The sequence below is a fragment of the Chelon labrosus genome, assembly GCF_963514085.1.
Source record: "Chelon labrosus genome assembly, chromosome: 2".
Lineage (NCBI taxonomy): Eukaryota > Metazoa > Chordata > Actinopteri > Mugiliformes > Mugilidae > Chelon > Chelon labrosus.
The window spans coordinates 27,792,183-27,811,905 of NC_140338.1; the positions used below are offsets into that span (position 1 = coordinate 27,792,183).

At 40.9% G+C, this 19,723-nt stretch overlaps 1 protein-coding gene across 1 annotated transcript in view; it reads left to right on the forward strand.

Annotated features, from left to right (window-relative positions):
- Nucleotides 1–18,068, forward strand: part of LOC311496745 (complement C3-like) — a 28,114-nt gene extending 10,046 nt beyond the window's left edge. Inside the window, exons 7-43 of the mRNA XM_084556707.1 lie at nt 18–105; nt 246–348; nt 440–560; nt 673–788; nt 1,036–1,182; nt 2,703–2,796; nt 2,875–2,969; nt 3,078–3,269; nt 3,819–3,974; nt 4,163–4,292; nt 4,649–4,717; nt 5,507–5,707; nt 5,802–5,922; nt 6,029–6,120; nt 6,236–6,375; nt 6,624–6,836; nt 7,317–7,380; nt 7,484–7,573; nt 7,728–7,934; nt 8,290–8,365; nt 8,476–8,635; nt 8,757–8,852; nt 13,318–13,472; nt 13,820–13,901; nt 14,344–14,421; nt 14,663–14,818; nt 14,912–14,974; nt 15,084–15,165; nt 15,281–15,329; nt 15,444–15,534; nt 15,629–15,718; nt 15,814–15,916; nt 16,025–16,114; nt 17,148–17,240; nt 17,349–17,432; nt 17,612–17,756; nt 17,853–18,068. Coding sequence (XP_084412833.1) covers nt 18–105; nt 246–348; nt 440–560; nt 673–788; nt 1,036–1,182; nt 2,703–2,796; nt 2,875–2,969; nt 3,078–3,269; nt 3,819–3,974; nt 4,163–4,292; nt 4,649–4,717; nt 5,507–5,707; nt 5,802–5,922; nt 6,029–6,120; nt 6,236–6,375; nt 6,624–6,836; nt 7,317–7,380; nt 7,484–7,573; nt 7,728–7,934; nt 8,290–8,365; nt 8,476–8,635; nt 8,757–8,852; nt 13,318–13,472; nt 13,820–13,901; nt 14,344–14,421; nt 14,663–14,818; nt 14,912–14,974; nt 15,084–15,165; nt 15,281–15,329; nt 15,444–15,534; nt 15,629–15,718; nt 15,814–15,916; nt 16,025–16,114; nt 17,148–17,240; nt 17,349–17,432; nt 17,612–17,756; nt 17,853–17,994 — 4,274 coding nt within the window. The 3' untranslated portion in view covers nt 17,995–18,068. The remainder of the gene's footprint in view (nt 1–17; nt 106–245; nt 349–439; nt 561–672; nt 789–1,035; nt 1,183–2,702; nt 2,797–2,874; nt 2,970–3,077; nt 3,270–3,818; nt 3,975–4,162; nt 4,293–4,648; nt 4,718–5,506; nt 5,708–5,801; nt 5,923–6,028; nt 6,121–6,235; nt 6,376–6,623; nt 6,837–7,316; nt 7,381–7,483; nt 7,574–7,727; nt 7,935–8,289; nt 8,366–8,475; nt 8,636–8,756; nt 8,853–13,317; nt 13,473–13,819; nt 13,902–14,343; nt 14,422–14,662; nt 14,819–14,911; nt 14,975–15,083; nt 15,166–15,280; nt 15,330–15,443; nt 15,535–15,628; nt 15,719–15,813; nt 15,917–16,024; nt 16,115–17,147; nt 17,241–17,348; nt 17,433–17,611; nt 17,757–17,852) is intronic.
- Nucleotides 18,069–19,723: the final 1,655 nt, after the last annotated feature.

The following is a 19,723-nucleotide window of genomic DNA, read 5'->3' on the forward strand; positions in this document are numbered from 1 at the left end:
ATACTTTCTTTTTACAGTGCTTCCCAGTTTTGAAGTAAAACTGACTACAGTGGTCCCCTTCTTCTACGTGGACAGCAACGATCACCCTGTCAGCATCCATGCTACGTATGTGAAGCTTTTAGTTTTTTCGTGTGGTGCTGCTTTAGTTTGTAAGGTGTTATTGTTCTTACATTTTCACCATCTGTTTTTAATAGCCCTTTTGACATTACTGCAGGCTTGAACATGTGTTGCTCTTGTGGTTTTAGCTATCTGTTTGGTGAAGAGGTGGATGGGACCGCCTATGTGGTATTTGGGATTATCAAAGATACTCAGAAGAAGAGCATGCCCAGTTCTCTTCAGAGAGTGCCGGTGAGCACAAATTCTGTCTTAATTTGGTCAAGATTTATGAGCTTCAGGTTCTCTGTATTCCAAGATGTGTTTCTTTATCGTGTCACGTTAGATTGTGAAGGGTAAAGGAGAGGCCATATTGAAGAAGGAGCACATCATACAGACCTTCCAAAACATCCTCGACCTTGTGGGGAGCTCCATATTTGTATCTGTCAGTGTGCTCACAGAGAGCGGTAAGAATGACAGGCCTGTTCAATACATTTGATCATTTATTTGAAATCACCAATCAGCCATTCTTCATTAGTTTGTATGTGCATGTGTTTGTGTTGCTGCATCCTGTCACAGGCAGTGAACTGGTGGAAGCAGAGATGAGAGGTATCCAGATCGTCACGTCTCCTTACCGCATCGTCTTCACAAAAACTCCTAAATATTTCAAACCAGGAATGTCCTTTGATGTTGCGGTAGGGTACTAATTCATATTTTTCACAATCTGACAGCAACAGAACAGCTACATTTACATTTTAACTTAAAAAAAAAAAAACTCACAGAGAAATGCTAAGAAAATTCAGCTGCTCTTTGAAACACTGATCTTTATTATGATCAACTGAATCATTGCTGTTTGCAGACAAATTCATCCAAAAGTGTTATATTTTGTGTTTTACATAGACAGCTTGATGATATCTCATTAGTCTTTTGTTTTTATGGTAGGTTGAAGTTTTTAATCCTGATGACACTCCAGCAAAAAGTATTCCAGTGGTGGTTGATCCAGGTGAAGTGAAGGGTGTAACAGCAGACAATGGCATGGCAAGGCTTTCTGTCAATACGGAGGCAACGGATAAAAGTCTCACAATCACCGTAAGTTTTTTGAACTGTTGTTACACATTATGCAAATGTAACCTACCTAAATCCCCATGTTTTACATACATTTGGGTCAGGGATGTGTCTGGGTACTAAATGAGACACCTACTGGTGTCCCAGAGTTTGAGTCATTTGACTATAGGTCTCCACTGCAGTGACAATAGTTTGATTCCAGCCCAAGTCCTTTATTCCATGTCATCCACTGTCTCTCACAATATTATTTCCTGTTTATCTCCACTAAAGTCTATCTATTAAAGACATGAAATGCCAAAACTCCATATGATACAGAATATTATATGATTATTGACGTGTCTGTATGACTCAAGCATCAGCAAGTCACTGTTCATCTGTGTGCGATGCATCTACATCACGTTAGTGATGGGGCACACATAGTGCTGCATGAAAATAAATGGAGGTGTTTTACAGCATTCATTCATTAAAATGTTTCTTCACTCGCTATCTATCTTCATATGTGGTAACACACTAGTGACTGAGCCCATGTGGTGAAATCATATAAAAATCCTTGCATTTACAGTATTTCTTACTATTTACAGTATTACTATGGCCAAAGCATTGTAAAGAAAAGAAGAATGACTATTATACTAGCACTATGAGACCAACTGTCAACTGAAAACATACTTACGATACCAACAATGAAATATTGTCTTAATGTGGACAATATTTCTTAACCCAATCAAAATTATTCTTATTACAAATTACAGATTTTTCCAGTTTAACTGTTCATGTGGACGCCAAAAAATTACTTGATAAGATCAAGCCGAATGCAAAACGATTTGTTTACATGCCCCAAAACATTGATGTGGTACAAAATTGTTTGAAAATGTGTACCTACTGTGGAGCTTCAAACCTTCTAGAAACATAACAAGAGTATAAGATTATTTTTACGAAATTCTTTCAGTTGATGGCGATGCCCAAGATATTTATTCCATCTTAAGAGAAACAATCAGATCAATCGTTTACATGGTTATTGGGCACTAATGTTTTATAAAAAAAAGTTTACAAAGTTCTTCTCAATCCAAATGAAAATTCATTATAACTGGGCCCATCTGTTCTGGTTGCTGTGGTTACATGTGACATTTAATTCTGCTCTGAATGGCTGTAGGACACCTATAATAAAATCCTAATGCCTTGACCAGACTCACATTCTGATAAGCACTGAGTCTGGCAATGACTGACCTGCTTTAGAGCCAGTCTCAAGCGGCCATTTAAAGAGCTGGAGTTCTTTGCACTTCAGAGCTGGCTTCATTTTTCAGCCCTGCAGGTTCCCACTTGCTACTAACGCAAGATGCAAACCATGGGGGCCACCACTAATTCTTTTCCCTGAATGTTCATAACAGAGGCCTGTGTGTTTATGCTCCTCAACTCTGGCATTTGAATGTAACAGAACAAAACTTAATGGGCTGGAGAGTGTTGGAGGGAGGTGAGGATGTTGGTACACATTACACATTACACATTTAACTGTGTATGCTTGTTTTTGTTTGTCCCATTAATTACAGGCAAAGACCAGTAATCCTCGTATTAGAGCTGATAGGCAAGCAAACGCCACCATGGTAGCTCTCCCGCATGATAGCAGGAGTTACATCCACATAGGTATGGAATATCCTGGAACAAAACTTAAAGAAATTCTGTCATTTTATTCACGCTCAATGCAACATGTCACTTTTGCAGGTGTGGATGTCGCTGAGTTGCAGTTAGGAGAAAACTTGAAAGTAAACCTCAACCTCAACAGTCAAATAAATGAAAACACTGACATCACATACCTGGTGAGAGGTGTTTTGTACCTGTGTGCACTTTCTGTTTATAACTCATGACTTGTGATACTACGGTATAGACAATCACTTTCACATTAATGTTTTAACCTGTGTCCCCAGATCTTGAGCAGAGGTCAGCTGGTGGATTACGGACGTCACAATGCACGAGGCCAAGTACTGATTTCCCTGTCGGTTATCGTGACCAAAGCAATGCTGCCATCATTCCGCATTGTAGCTTACTACCATTCAAGTGTCAATCAAGTGGTGTCAGACTCTGTTTGGGTGGATGTAAAGGACTCCTGCATGGGACAGGTAAGAGACACAACACTGATGCTGCTGAATGAATCTTGCTACAGAAATCACTCAAAGTCCTTATTCCAAAGTTTGCTGTAGTTGGGCGTTGGGTATATATGGGTATACGATGTCGGTGTGGGACGGTAAGCCAACTTAGAACATTGGCAAAGTACCACATTTATACAGATCTTGATTTATATGTAAATGTTAAGGTCTTGTTAAGTCTCTACATTGGCAAAAGGTGATGAAACTCAAGATGGGACATACAGCTGAATATAATAAAAGGTATCAAGATCAAAGGGTTAAAACTAGGGGGTAGGAGACAGTCCAGACATTGCATAGCTATTTTATTTAACTAAATATGGATGTAACCCTCTGGACAACAGTAGCACTATAACAAAGCATGTGTACTTTTCACCAGAGGCTGGTGGGAGAGAAAAATGAATCTGTCTTTCCAGAGCTTCTCCGTCACTCTTCATCAGACAAGATGCATTGTTAATCATATCTAAGACATATTTTTAGTCAGATACAATGTTTCTTGTCTATTGCCCATTTCTTCACATTTAGCTGAAGCTGGAACCAACCAGGCTTGCTCCATCCTATGAGCCTCGCAGGATATTTGGTCTGAAAGTAACAGGAGATCCAGGGGCCACAGTGGGACTGGTGGCAGTTGACAAAGGCGTCTACGTCCTAAACAACAAGCACCGCCTCACCCAGAAAAAGGCAATTTGTAAACTAAAATATTTCAGATAGATCATTTTAAAAGGCTACAGTAAATAAATTACATGTATGTTCACTTTTCATGACTTCAAAATCACAGGTTAATACATTACACATGCAAGTGTGTTAACCTGTAGCTGCTACACATACTGTAACCCTAAGCCTGGTCTGTTTGGGTTTCCACTCTGCAGGTGTGGGACATTGTAGAGAAGTACGACACAGGCTGCACAGCAGGTGGAGGGAAGAACAGTATGGGTGTGTTCTTCGATGCCGGGCTGGTGTTTGAGTCCAGCGCTGGTTCTGGGACTCCCTACAGACTAGGTGACACTGCTTTACTCTATATCCTACTCTTTTCAACCTTTCTTAACTCCATCCATTGGTGATGTGGGCAAGATGAGGCAAGCTGATGAAAAATTGCTTTAGCAAATAAAGCGTGCAACTAACAATACTTTCTTCCCGTTTATGTCATTTATGAGGTCTTGTGACCTGGTTAACTGGCATATTCTCACGAGCCTCGGATGTCATGCAGAAACACTTAAAATAGCTTGATCACGGAGATTTAAGATAATAGGATGGGAATCGCCACCCCATTGTGATCGTGTATCTCTTTGCTAGATCCAAGGGTGTTGGGATCTGTTAAAGATCTCTCATCTCAGATGTCTCTTGTGTGTTTTCAGAGTTGAAATGTCCGGCCCCCAGCAGGCGGAAGCGAGCCACTACTTTGATGGAGGTCACAACCACTTTAGGTAAAAATCACAAGTATCTTAATCTTTGCTAGGCAGTCAATTTGAAGACAGTCATACTCACTGCTCGAAAAAATGGAAGGAACACTTTTTAATCAGAGTATAGTATTAAGTCAATCAAACATCTGGGATATTGCTCTTGTCAGTTAAGTAGCATTGATGGTTGTTAATCAGTTTCAGCTGCTTTGGTGTTAATGAAATTAACAATAAGCGCATCATTGACTGGCCCCCACGCTCACCTGGCCTAAATCCCTAGAACTCCTCTGGGACATTATGTTTTGGTCCATCCAGCTCTGCCAGGTTGCACCTCAGACTGTCCAGGAACTCAATGATGCTCTGGTCCAGATCTGAGAGGAGATACCCTAGGACACCATCTGTCATCTCATTAGGAGCATTCCCCAACATTGTCAGGCAGGCATGCAAGCAAGTGGGGGCCATACAAACATTCTGAGTTGCTGCGAAGAAATTTTAGTAGAAGGGACTAGCCTGCCGTGTCATTTTTTTTCACTTAGATTTTCAGGGTGTCTTTGAATTCAGCTCTCTGTAGGTTCATTCCTAATATATTACCCAGTTCATATCAGTATAGATATCCAGCATGATTTTTTTCCCATTAAGATTTGATGTGTTTTCAAATTGAGACCTGATGTGTTTTAGAACAGTATATTTACGACTTTGTTTTTTAAAAAGTCACCATATTTAATATTTCTATATTCAAGTTCTCCAGGTCATCCTTCTATTACTGCTTCACACTTTGACACCTTGTTCTTTCTTCCACAATCCTTTTCTTTCCAGTGAGCAAATATAAACACGACAAACTACAAAGTGAGTGCTGTTTGGATGGCATGAGGCCTACCCCTGTTTCATACAGCTGTGAGGTGCGCTCTGAATACATTGTGGATGGTCAAGCCTGTATCGATGCCTTCTTGGACTGCTGCAAGCAGATGGCAAGCCAGCTAGCAGAGCAGAAGGAGGACACCCTAGTACTAGCTCGCAGTAAGAGACAGGAACAAGTAATGGGAGGTGTTTATCCATGGTTATACTGGTTGCTATGAAACAATCATAATGCAACATTTCGATGATATTTCAGGTGAGGAAGATGACCAGAGTTACATCGACAGCAATGATATTGTTACTCGCACTAACTTCCCTGAAAGCTGGCTGTGGATGGATATCAAACTGCCTGATTGCCCTCGGCAAATCCCTGGCTGGTGAATCAACTGAAACCTGTCCACATGGAAAAAAAACAGTACACATTATTAAACCATTAGCATCTAAAAATCTACCTGTTACCCCTCCCTTCTTTCTGTGATTCAGTGATTCCACATTCCATGTGAGAAGTCGCATTCCTTTACCAGACTCGATCACCACCTGGCAGTTCACAGGCATCAGTCTGTCAAGAACTCACGGTGAGGATACAGTGACTATAATCTGACTTGTATTTTAGTTGAGCCTCTCTCATCCCTGACTCCTTTTCCCTTTTCTCTGTTTCATCACATGCTTTTTCTTCCTCTCATCTTTCAGGTATCTGTGTTGGTGAGCCATTAGAAGTAATTGTCCGTAAGGACTTCTTTATTGATCTCAGGCTGCCTTATTCTGCCGTCCAAGGAGAGCAGCTAGAAGTTAAGGCAATCCTCCACAACTACAGCCCTGATGTTTTAACTGTAGGCAAAACACAACACATTGAAACATAATATGAGGCAAACCTGAGAACAAATACAATCATTTACAAGTGTAATACCTTAGTCAAGATCACATCAATCCTCCGGGATCATTATTATTATTATTATTTTTTAATGCATCATTGCTCTAAAAGCTAATTTTGTTGTTCTATAGAAAATTAGTATCTAAGAAAAATCACCTGACTATATAACATCTCAGTCTCTTTCTGCGTTTCTATCTTATTGTTAAGGTGCGTGTGGATCTACTTGAGGATCCACATCTGTGCAGTGCAGCCTCTAAACGTAAAAGGTTTCGGCAGGAGGTCACAGTTGGGTCATATACCACTCGGTCCGTACCCTTCATCATCATTCCCATGAAGGAAGGAGAACGCAATATTGAGGTCAAAGCAGCTGTTAAAGACTTGGATGTCAGTGATGGAATCCAGAAGATGCTGAGGGTGGTGGTAAGAGAGACAGTGTCTGTTTGCTTTTCTTTGCCATAAAATATGTTTATCTATGCCACCTGGAATAACACACAGACCTGCTTTCTGATCTGAAGCTATTGTTGCAATGTTTGGTGAAAGGATTGTTGTATCTTCAGGACAGAGATATATTCTAGTGAGAAACACAGTGACTGGATGCATTTATAATCTTTTATGGTTTTGTTGCAGGAACAGAGGTGAGCGACTCTGCTGTGTCTCAGTTGATGTCATCAGACAGAATTAAATAGGTTCATCTAAGAATTTAAGAGGATGGGCAAGGTTCAACAGTACCATATATAGAGTTGTTTTTCACTAGAGATGGTTACTATCAGTTAATCAAGTCCTCTTATCTAGTCTATTCTGACAGTTGTGGCATGTGCATGGAAGCCATCCCAGTGCCAGACGTAAATCAAAATGACCTGAAAGTACTTTCTAATGTTTGTCCTAATGTTGCTTTTCCAGCCTTTAGGCGTCCTGATTAAATCTCCTCAGACTGTAATTCTAGATCCCAGCCATAAAGGCACAGGTGAGTTTATTCATTCAGTAGTTCCACTGTGGTCATTGAACGATGCCGTGTTTTTATCACTTACAAACTGATCTCCCAACTTGAACCCAATTTCTCCCCTAAGATGGTACACAAGAAGAAATTCTGAACAGTGCCATTCCCAAGAGCGATGTGATTCCAAACACACCAACCCTCACTCAGATCTCTGTGACAGGTGAGAGATGTTGTTATATTTGAGACAGTGCCTATACAATTAACTCTACATTGGTGTACATTGTTATTCTTCTCATCTCCCACATTGCAGGGGATCTTTTCTAAGCTGTTGCTTCCAGTTGATGTCTAACATTTTGGTTTATATGTGCTTGCAGGGAGAGAACAAGTAGCTGCGCTGGTGGAGAATGCTATTAGTGGGCAACTAATAGGCAGTCTGATTAAGCAACCCTCAGGCTGTGGAGAACAGAACATGGCCGCCATGACCCTGCCCGTCATTGCAACAGTATATTTGGACAAAACCAACCAATGGGAAACCGTGGGCTTTCAGAAACGTGACGAAGCCCTCCGGCACATAAAAACTGGTAGGCTCACACACGTGTATTCCTAAGCACAGATACTAGAAATAGCATTCAATCTGAAATATTTGAAAGATTTAACAGAAGAACTTCTTAAAATGACTTCTGGTAAATAAGAATAAGCTGTTGCTGAGCGGGCCATACAAGCCAGTAGCATTTACTTCGTTCATTTAGATTGCAGGTTTAATCGTCATATCTCATGACCGTAGGTTTGTTAGGGTTTCTCAGTTGGACAGGGCCTCTTAATGTGTTTTGCCTGGGATCTTGGCACAAAGGATTGTAACATCTAATCCTGTGTATTAACGAATGAATGAGTGTTGAAATGCAGCCAGTGAAAGAACTATGTTTTTTTATTTTCGAGGCTACCACAACATGTTGAAGTACCGCAAAAGTGATGGGTCTTTTGCTATATGGTCTGATGCTAAAAGCAGCGCCTGGTGAGGAACCCAAACATCCATTAACTCATACATATTTGTGCACATCATAGTTCAACAATTTAATGTGCAAATAAATTAAAGTCCTGTACCATCTTCTCTCCTCCACAAAGGCTGACAGCCTATGTTGCCAAAGTGTTTGCTATTGCCCACGGACTTACTGCAGCGAACATCCCAATGATCTGTGACGCTGTCAAGTTTCTGATTCTCAAGGCACAGCAACCTGACGGAATGTTCAGGGAAGTTGGAAGAGAAACCTACATAGGATACACGGTGAGTGCACTGATTTCATTAACATCAGTTTGTCATCTTTAAAAACTATGTCTCGCAACCATCTTTATTTTGTTGGTTGTAATTATAAAGATGACCCTGGTGTGTTTGTGTTCATGTCTAGGGTGATGTGCGCGGGGTAGATTCTGATGCCTCCATGACGGCCTTCTGCCTGATTGCCTTGCAGGAGTCACGCACAATATGTTCAACATCTGTTAATGTAAGTTTTATTTAAGGTCAGTAACAATAGAAGTGCGTCAAGACACTTTATAACACCCACCCTGAAACCCCTAGAGCAAGTGTGGTGAGGAGCAGGGAGAGTTTTTGCAACGTTAAATAAGGGGAGACCGACAACGCCACCTGGGGACTTGCACCCCAGGATATAAAAAGCAGAAAACCAAACTAATGTGATGCAAAGAATAAGGGCACAGGGTTGTGACTGAGGAGGCAGAGACAGTAGATAAACCACATAATTTATTGAATTTAAATAAATCAGGGAAAAACCTAAGAAAACTGGAACTGTTTAGAAAACAATACAAGGTTAGTATGGCAAAAATGATTTTATTAACAATAATCTAAAAGGCTGGCTACAACAAGGCTAAACTCTAATAACTATAACCAATAGCTAAAATCAGTGAACTGGGGCCTCAGCAGGAAGCAGACTACTGGTTACGTGCCCCTTTCCAGTGGCCTGGGATACAACACTAAAATAATCACTACAAAATATGCAACGAGAGTGAGGTCCTCACCAGAGTGCCTAGCCTCCCACCTGACGACACCCAGGCCGCACTGAAAATCAAAAAAAGGAACGAAAACTCCCAAAGAAGCAAAAAAGGTTAAACAGCAAAAAGCCCACAACACAACTGATAATTAAGCAATATCTCAAAACATACAACTCAAGACCAGGAATCAAACAAAAGGGTACTTTAAACAAACTTAATAAACCTGGTCCAAATAGAAAAGCAAACCTAACAAAAAAAACAGCAGAGGAAAGGACAGAACAGTCAAGAAAGAGCAGCACAGAAGAAAAGAGAACAGCAGATGAGCCATCCTCAGACTACCTCCACCAGGGACCAGCAAGAGGCTGAACTGAGCCACCTGAAGCCTTTTATACTGCACCTGGGCAGAAGGAGGAGCTAAGGGAGGAGGCTACCTGGGTTGTGTTTACAACCCTTCACTGAGGTTCACTACACAAGCAGTAAAGCGATGTTGGTATAGAAAAAAATAAACGTAATACAAATATAAGATATAGCTGATGATGATAAACCCGAGCAAAGATAAGATAAGATAAGTTTTATTTGTCACATGCACAGTTATGCATAGTACAATGCACAGTGAAATGTATACTTGTACCTGCAGCCAGTAGTAAAAAAAAGTACTACAGTAAAACAGTAGTAATTGCACATAACACACAAGTTAAACAATATAAGTGTAAATGTAAACCGAGAAAAACAGAATGAAATATAGACTGTAATATAGAATAAAATATAGACGGTAAACTCAAGCGTAAACTTAGAGGGTGGTAGTTTGTATATATACACAAATTTACAGTATTGAAGCAGCTATGTGAGTAAAGTGCAGTGGTGCAGTGGTATTTAAGTCCGGTTAAGGCTCAGAGTTGAGCAGGCAGATGGCATGTGGATAGAAACTCTTCTTCAGCCTCTCAGTCTTTGTCCTCAGGCAGTAGAAAGAAGAGAGAGTGTCCGGGGTGACTGGGCTGTTTGAGGATCTTCTTGGCGCTTAACCTGCAACATTTGGTATAAATGTCCTGCAGGTTGGGGAGGGGGGTTCTGATGGTCCGCTCCGCTGAACGGACCACCCTTTTGAGGGCCATGAAGTCCTGCCTGGTACAAATCCATCCAGGTGGTGATGCTCCCACATAAGATGCTCTCGATGGTGCAGGTGTAAAAGTTCCTGAGCACCTTGAGAGGGAGCTTAAAGTCTCTGAGGCGTCTGAGGAGGCAGAGACGCTGTCTAGCCTTCTTCACGATGGTGTTCAGATGGTGAGTCCATGACAGGTCCTGTGAGATGGTCACTCCCAGGTGTCTGAAGGTGTCCACTCTTTCCACCTCAGAGCCACAGATGATGAGTGGATGGAAGTCCCTCTGCTGTTTCCTGCTGAAGTCCACAATCAGTTCCTTTGTTTTGCTGACGTTAAGCAGGAGGTGGTTCTCCCGGCAAGAGTCCTCCAGGTGGGAGACCTCCTTCCTGTAGGCTGACTCCTCGTCGTGGGAGATTAGTCCTACAACAGCGGTGTTGTCAGCAAACTTGATGATGATATTGGAGTCTGAAGTGGCCTCGCAGTCATGTGTGTACAGCAAGTACAGCAGAGGGCTGAGCACACAGCCCTGGGGGGATCCAGTGTTGAGAGTCAAAGGGGCTGAAGTGTGGTGATCCACTCTGACCACCTGTGGTCTGGCGGTCAGGAAGCTGTAGATCCACCTGCACAGGGAGGAGTCCAGACCCAGGTCATGCAGTCTGGAGGGGACAATGGTATTGAATGCTGAGCTGTAGTCAACAAACAGCACTCTCACATAGTTTCCCTTACCAGTGTCCACATGGGAGAGGGTCTTGTGGAGGAGGAATGTTATGGCGTCATCTGTAGATCTGTCCGGCTGGTATGCGAACTGTAGTGGATCCAGGGTGGTGGGCAGTGTGGAGGTGAGGAATGTCTTGATCAGTCTCTCAAAACATTTCATCACCACAGATGTGAGGGTTATGGGCCTGAAGTCATTGGAGCTGCTGGGGTATGGTTTCTTTGGGACAGGGTCTATTATGGATTTCTTAAAGCAGGTTGGGATCACACACTGTCTGAGTGAGAGGTTGAATGTCACTGTGGGGCATTTACTGTTATCATGGTTGAATATAAGAGTATAATAGGCAGGTTGGAAAGTTATGCATTCAGGTGGGAGAATATAACTGCAGGTCATGAAGACTGGGCAGGTTGATAAGACCAGGACCGCAGATGGAGCTCAGTGCATCATCCCCCAGCAGCCTAGACCTATAGCAGCATAACTAAGGGATGATTCAGTGTCACCTGATCCAACCCTTAGTTATGCTGCTAACCTTAATAGTAGAGAGGGTATCTGCCCCCTGAACCTAAACTCTTGGAACCACCACTAAGCCTGCACTTTGAGATTGATGTGATCTGTTACGGGCCTTGTATATAAGGAGGAGGATTTTAAAATTCAATTTTAGATTTTAAAGGGAGCCAATGAAGAGAAGCTAAAACTGGAGTGATATGAGGGGGGGTCGCACCAGCCACTTTATGACCTATGGCATTAGCCTTAGTTTGTAGCTCATTCTATTTTTATTCAATTTTTTTTTTAGGTATGTATGCGTGTAGTATATATGTGTATATGTATATGGGTGTGTATATGTATACTGTATAGATACATAGATATATATATATCTTAGATTTTTACATTTCATAGTTGTACATTTTGTGTTTAAGTTGCTGCACCGTAGGCCTTTGAGGAAAGTAATTTCAATCCTGTTATGTGTTGCACATGTCAGAATTGACAATAAAGCTGACTTTGACTTTGACTTGACTTGATATCTCTTGCTAATTACCGTCAATGCTCTTGCTGCAGCATTTTGAATCAATTGGAAGCTTTTTAAAGAGCTATTTGGACAGCCAGACAGTAATGAATTTCATTAATCCAGCCTGGAAGACACAAATGCATGAAGTAGTTTTTCAGCATCACTCTGAGACAGGATGTTCCTAATTTTGACAATATAATCTGTGGTTAAAACAAGTATTTATGTGAACAGGAATATAACGGGATCTTGACTAATGTTTGTTGGAGTTGCTGGAGTGTAAAGGCTCCCACAATAAAGAGCGAGACAGATTTACTACAACAAATCAACAGGGACTTGAAATATTGGCAGATTTCAGGTGTTTCATGTGTTCACTTGCACAAGAGAGTTTTTTTAACATAACCTCTTCAACCTTGCTACTACACGCTAACAGTCCTGGGGAGGGGTTTAGCAAGTGTTCAGTTCTCCTAAATAGGTCAAACACAGGACTATCACTCCCGAGACGGAGTTATGTGTCCCATGTGGGTGGAAGTAGTTTGTGCTCAACTCAAGATCAACTTTTAGCTGGGAGGCTAGGAAGCTAGGAAGAGCTACAAACTGTTGTGCAGAGATGGCCTCTCCTGAATCACGCTGATCAGTTGGTCTACATTTTATTCATTCTGATCATGTCATTGTGAAAATATCTGTGTATTTGAATGTTGACATTATTTTGTTGTTGTGCTTAATTTGACCCTTAAGTTTCTTATCTTGAGCACCGATTTGCTAAACTGGACAGACAATCTCTCTCACTGACTCATTCTGCAGGCTGGACAGCTGCCATTGGCCAGCGACTACAAACGGTGTGGTACAAGCCACCAAAACTAGGATGCTATGACAAAACTTTAGGGGGTTTGTTAAGGGTTTTGTTGCTAGGAAGTTGGTATTTGCTTGTATTTAGTAGTCTGGTTCGCGTATAGTATCACTATACTATACTATACTATACACCCCTTAAATTGAATTAAAGAGGCTCATAAGCCATATAATGAAATGCTACAAAATTCCTAAACACATGTGGAAATTATGGATTATGTTCACACTGGTACAGTACCTCCTGGTGATTGAGATCAGTGGTCATCGTCCTACTTTCTTCCTTTTCACCTGTCCAGAGTCTCCCAAGCAGCATAGACAAAGCAGTGGCCTACCTGGAGAGGCGTCTTCCCAGCCTCACTAACCCCTATGCTGTTGCCATGACATCATATGCCCTGGCCAATGAAGACAAACTGAACAAGGAGATTCTCTTCCAGTTTGCTTCCCCAGGTTTGTTCACATCCAATATTACACATTCACCAGTTAATAATGAATGTTTACTAGACCCCTACTGTTACTGATACTCATACTGGTACTGGTAAGGACAATTATTGAATTATTCTGCATCAGTTTCAGTGAATATGTTGAGACAATAAAAAACTGCAGTACAAAAAAAGTTAAAGGCATGTTTAAACTAATTTAGAAACAGTAGTCTCACTGACGTAGATTCATAATCTACCACGACTAACTATTATAATGTTCAAAAGACCTTCTCACATACACAAAAAAACACATGGTATCTTTTTTGTCTCATGAAGGCAATAATAATAATAATAATAATTTGTTTGTTTCCTCAGACAGATCCCGGTGGCCTGTACCTAAGGGACATTTTTTCACAGTGGAGGCCACAGCTTACGCTCTTCTAGCGTTGGTCAAGACCAAGGTGAGCACAATTGTGTGTTGTATCAGCAATGAGCCATCATCCATACTTAGTCACCAAAACAGTTTTGTAGAGGGGAAAAAGTCAGTGAAACATGTTTTTTTTTTTTTTAAATGTTTTAAATAACCACCACTGACCACTTCCAGAGCGCTTTAGGGCAATGAAATTGCAATTAATCAGGCATAACGTTATGACCTAATACTGTGTAGATTTCCCTTGTGCCTCCAAAATAATTGTGACTCATCAGAGTGGTACATGTCTAAGTAACATCCACATGAATGCCATGTCCAAAAGTTTCCCAACAGAACATTGAACTGTTACAAGATGGTCAATGTTATTTACTTCTCCTGTCAGTGGTTTTAATGTTGTGGCTAATCGGTGTATTTCTAGTATATCCATATCTAAATTTTCTTAATCATCAACATTTTCTTAATTATCAACAAAGGCATTTGAAGACGCCAAACCTGTTGTGCGATGGCTCTCCCAACAACAGCTGGTGGGTGGAGGCTTTGGATCAACTCAGGTAATGCAAAACTTGCTGTTCTTAGTGCATTTGGGGGGGTGGGGTTTGTAGTAGTGGTAAGAGAAGCGGCTCTGGGATGGAAATGCTCCCTGGGTACAGGTGGCAGCTCACTGTTCTGAGTGTACACACTGGTGTGTGCAGAGAAGGAATTTCCCCATGAGCGACAAAACAAAGGAAATATTATTATTAATTGCACTTGTTTAGTTCATCTTGACTTGCTTTGCCTCACTCTTCCCTGCAGGCTACTATTATTGTGTATCAGGCTGTAGCAGAGTACTGGGCAAATGCTGAAGAGCCAGACTATAACTTGAATGTGGACATCAAGATACCTGGAAAGTCAAAACCTGACAAGTACAACTTCAACCAGGACAACCACTATGCAACAAGAACATCTAGAGTGAGGACACACTCTAATATTCACACAGTCATCTTGTCATGTATGTTCTGCTAATCCTTGTGTGTGTTTGTACACATGTTTAAATCCCAACAGTTTAAGGACATAAACCAGAATATAACGGTGATCGCCGAAGGAACAGGAGAAGCAACAGTGACAGTAAGTCTTCTGTTATGTATTAAAGGCAAAGGTATTTTAACCTTGTGGGATCATTAAGATGTCATTCATTACAGTGCTATATTGAAAAAGACTTCTGTCTATGTGACAGATGGTGTCGCTGTATTACGCTAGGCCAAAAGAAATGTCAAGCCACTGTCAGAAGTTTAACTTGTCTGTGGAGCTCATCCCAGGTAATCTGGCTTCTCCTTATTTATTTGTCTGTCATTATTTAACCCATTTTATGCTTATATTTTTCTTTTTGAAAGAACTGATAATCTTATCTTATCTAATGAATTATTCCTCCAGAGAAAATTAAAGATGATGGGTCCATATACAAGCTGAAAATAGAGATTTTGTAAGTACTATACCTGGTGATTTATATTTCACATTTGATACAGTGCTTTTATTTTTTGCTCTTCATCTTCTTTAAGCTGTTTAATTTACTCCATTTACTTCATTCTGTGTACAGGTACAAAGACAAGGAGCGTGATGCGACCATGTCAATCTTGGATATTGGCTTGCTAACTGGCTTCACTGTTGACACAAAAGACCTGGACCTAGTAAGAGCTTTCACAGAGCCTCGCATTCAGTAGAGTTCAAAAGTCAGGGTTTGTCCTTAAAACATTGTCTGATGATGTGTGTTTGTGTGTGAAGCTGTCTAAAGGACATGCCCGGACTATTGCAAAATATGAGATGAACAAAGTGCTGTCAGAAAGAGGCTCGCTCATCCTCTACCTGGACAAAGTATGACTTCAGTCTTTCTTTCAGTCCCTTTTTTCTGTCCACCATTTACTTTTCACAGTCTCATTTGTTAAGTGACTCTCACTCTTCTCTCTCAGGTTTCTCACAAACGACCAGAGGAGATCACTTTTAGGCTCCACCAGACAATGAAAGTGGGTGTCTTACAACCTGCAGCTGTGTCTGTCTATGAATACTACAACCGTAAGTCTCAGAAACTGCTGCGACTTCAGTCAACGTCAAGAATTGTACGTATTTGATGTATTCTAAGCACAAAAACATTTCTCCACATACCTTTCCTTCCCATTGTAGAAACGGATTGTGTGAAATTCTATCATCCGGAGAGGCAAGAAGGACAACTACTGACGCTCTGTTTGCATGGAGAATGTGCATGTGCAGAAGGTGAACAAGTCAATCTGATGGTTGCACATCTTTTTATGTACAGCAGATTAAACTGTGCATCTAAATACAATTTTTTAATGTGACTAGGGAAGATTTTCACCCATCTGAGTGTAATGCTGGAGAAGCATCGTTACCTATTTTGTGAAGTTGGTCAGATGAAAAAGTAATTGTCACTTTTAAAATATAATTATTTCAATTGTCCTCAGGATGAGTCCTGAGCTTTGTCAAATCTGTACAAAAATATTTATTCAAAGGGGCGGCTCAGTGGTGAGGTGGTTAGTAGAAACGGATTGTGTGAAATTTCTGTGTGGAGTTTGCATGTTCTCCCTGTGTCTGCGTGGGTTCTCTCTGGGTACTCCGGCTTCCTCCCACTGTCCAAAGACATGCTGGTTAGGTTAATTGGTGATTCTAAATTGGCCGTAGGTGTGCATGTGAGTGTGAATGGTTGTCTGTCTCTCTGTGTTAGCCCTGTGATAGACTGGCGACCTGTCCAGGGTGTACCCCGCCTCTCGCCCGATGACAGCTGGGATAGGCTCCAGCAGACCCCGCGACCTTAACAGGAATAAGCGGTTACAGAAGATGAATTAATATTTATTCAAAACAAAAATCAAAACTAATAATCAGAATATTACCAATCAGAATATGAATGTTTCATGTAACATCAGTTGGAACAGTAACAACACAAAGAGACTTCGAAACATTGTAGCGCTTGGTAATCCAGAAGGTTAAACGTGTGTTAGTGTGTGACTTGACTGCTTAGTCTGCTTGACTCCCACACACCAGTCATTTAATTAATTTCCCTTATGTAAGTCAAAAGAGGAGACACTGTGTTTATTGGAAACTACAGAAAGACAGTTTTTAAATTTTAAATTCTCAAATTATCCATTATTTATTATATCAGTAACCTGCTCTCCATTTAGTGCCGCTACGTAACACCCAGTGTAGCCAGATATGTATAAAGTCAATAAGGTATCTAGTCAAGACAACAGCACATCAGCTGTCTATTAACCCCACGCCCACTTTGTATTTCCAGAGGATTGCACTATGCAGAAGAAGGAGGAAATCAGCAATGATCTCCGCACAGCCAAGATTTGTGAGAGTACCGAGACCAGCAAAGTAGAATTTGGTAGGAAACTATAATTGAGCTAATTTTCTATTTTCATCCAATGAAATGTGATTAAGAGATTTGGAGTATAAGCAAAAGAGCTAATATCCACTCCTTGTTTGTCTACAGCGTACAAAGTGAGATTGGAGGAGTTTGTGCCTGAATTGTCCACTGACGCTTACAAAATGCGGGTAGTGGAGGTCATCAAAGAGGGTGGGTATTTATCACCTATAAAATTTCTGTACTGTTAGTTAAAGTGTCATAAAGGAGACATTGGCAGACTGTAGCTGGAAGGATGTAATCATGATTCCAACAGGAATATGTGAGAATTCAGCAGTACTGTGTCAAACTACACCCTGAGCTCTCTATCTTCTCCCATGTTTTAACAACAGGAAGTTATGATGTCGGCTCTCAGGGTAAACAGCGCATATTCCTCAGTTTTCAGCATTGCAGGGAATCTTTAAGTCTCAAACAGGGCAAAACCTACCTTGTCATGGGCTCGTCAAAAGATATTCGCAGAGACGACAAAAAGCAAACGTAAGTTTGTTGTGTGCGTGTGTTTGGTGTGTGCATTTCCATTGTTCTGGAAAGTCATATGAAGACTCAACGTATTTTTCACTTTGCTCTCCTCAGTTACTACTACATGTTCGGGGAAGGAACTTGGGTTGAGTACTGGCCTACAACAGAAGAGTGTCAAACTGATGCATTCCGACCAGTTTGTTTGGGCATGGAGGAGATGGTTGATCAATACCAAATTTTTGCATGTCAGCAGTAATGAAATTGTAATGAAAATTAAACATTCATTTCAAAATGTTTGTATTTTGCATTATATTAACTGTGTATAATATTAACAGCTGTGACATATTAGAGATGCAAAAAGTGACAAAGGTCCCTTGTGTTGATTAACATGTTAAGGTCTTAACAGTTTGTGTCTACATGTTTTTTCACCAACTTTGCTAGAAAATATTACCGGCAGATATACAACATTTCTGCTCCACAGTCCCAGCAGATACATCAGTCTATGAAGGTTGGGGCTCTATGTTTCTATCTGCTGCTGCTGCATGCAGCTGGTTAAGTTAGATTTCTCTTAACTAATACGTTTCCTTAAGGTATTCATTTATAAAAACGAAGACTGAATGTTATCCAGCAGCTGCCTCTCAGCCTTCATTTCAGTTTCGTAACATTAGTAGTGTGTGTTATGCTACACACAAGGTGGTAATTTGAGTAGCAAGACAATTATTACTTACATGTTTGATTAGTTGGCCTCTTATTGCCACAGCTCCTTTCTTGTCTTTGCCGCATTTTGTAGTATACATTTACATTTAGTTGGAATCATCTTGGATTATAGATCAGCTATCTAATTAAATTGTCATGTGCGTTTGAAGAACGAAAATGAACCTCAATAGCTCGATGTCCTTTTGTATTCCCACACTAGTCAAACGGCGCTTATCTCAAGGTGTGTGGCAATATGTCAGTGAAGCTTCTCAGTCATCTAGGTCATGATATGTCGTTTCAACACTTCTCCAAATGATTTCTTAAGGTCGAATTGACTGGTGGGGAATTTGATTTTGATTTCAGAATATCTTTGAATGGTACCTGCCTGAACTGCATATGACTAAAGCCTGTTAACCACCCAATGATCACCTTAGTTAGAGTTATTCCTATAAACCACATCTTCAAGAAAGCTTAGACAAGTCCAGTTGCCTTTGTTTTAGCTTGTGTGAATTATACCATGACCTGGATGACTTTCTGGAGATAAACTTCATTAGCCTTACAAGGATTAGCAAATCCAGGATATTTTTTGTGTATGTATGGTGAGCATGCCTTAGCCTTAATCTCAACCAAACCTTATCCAAACCCTAACCACCAACAGTGTTGCAGGATACAGCTGATGACTTCCAGCCCAAAAGAAGTTCAAAAACTGCCCAAAATATGGACTTACTTTGTTTTATACATTGCCCACCCAGATTGCTCACACTAGTGTAGACTTTCATAGAAAACAATGCAGTCGAAGCATCAAAGCCAACCACAAGCCATTTGATGACATCATGTAAGCCAGAGATCTCCAGGCAAATGCACCACAGGGAACACAACTGTAATGGGAAGGAAGCTCTGACTGAAGGGGAACAGACTTGGGTTGGTAATGGAAGTGTTTTCACCGTCATTTACATGACTCACATGTAGATCGCTTCTTTTTGATTGCCATGCCAAAACTTTCACTGTGTCTCGAGTAAACACCGCACAAGCATGAATAATTTTGGGCGAGGTCTGGTGTTTGCTTATGTAGTGATTCAAATAGCTCCTTACTGTTGATGTAGTCACTACCGACAGGTAAGTGTCCAGAATGACCAGGACAGGAGCCTGACAACTTATATAAAAGTTTATTACAGAATAGAATTCAACTAAAAAAGAAAGACCATATGGGGGCCTGTAGCTACACAGTAGCCATTTCACGATAGAGCAATTTGTTATACATGGCACGTGGTTTTGTTAAAATAGGAGAA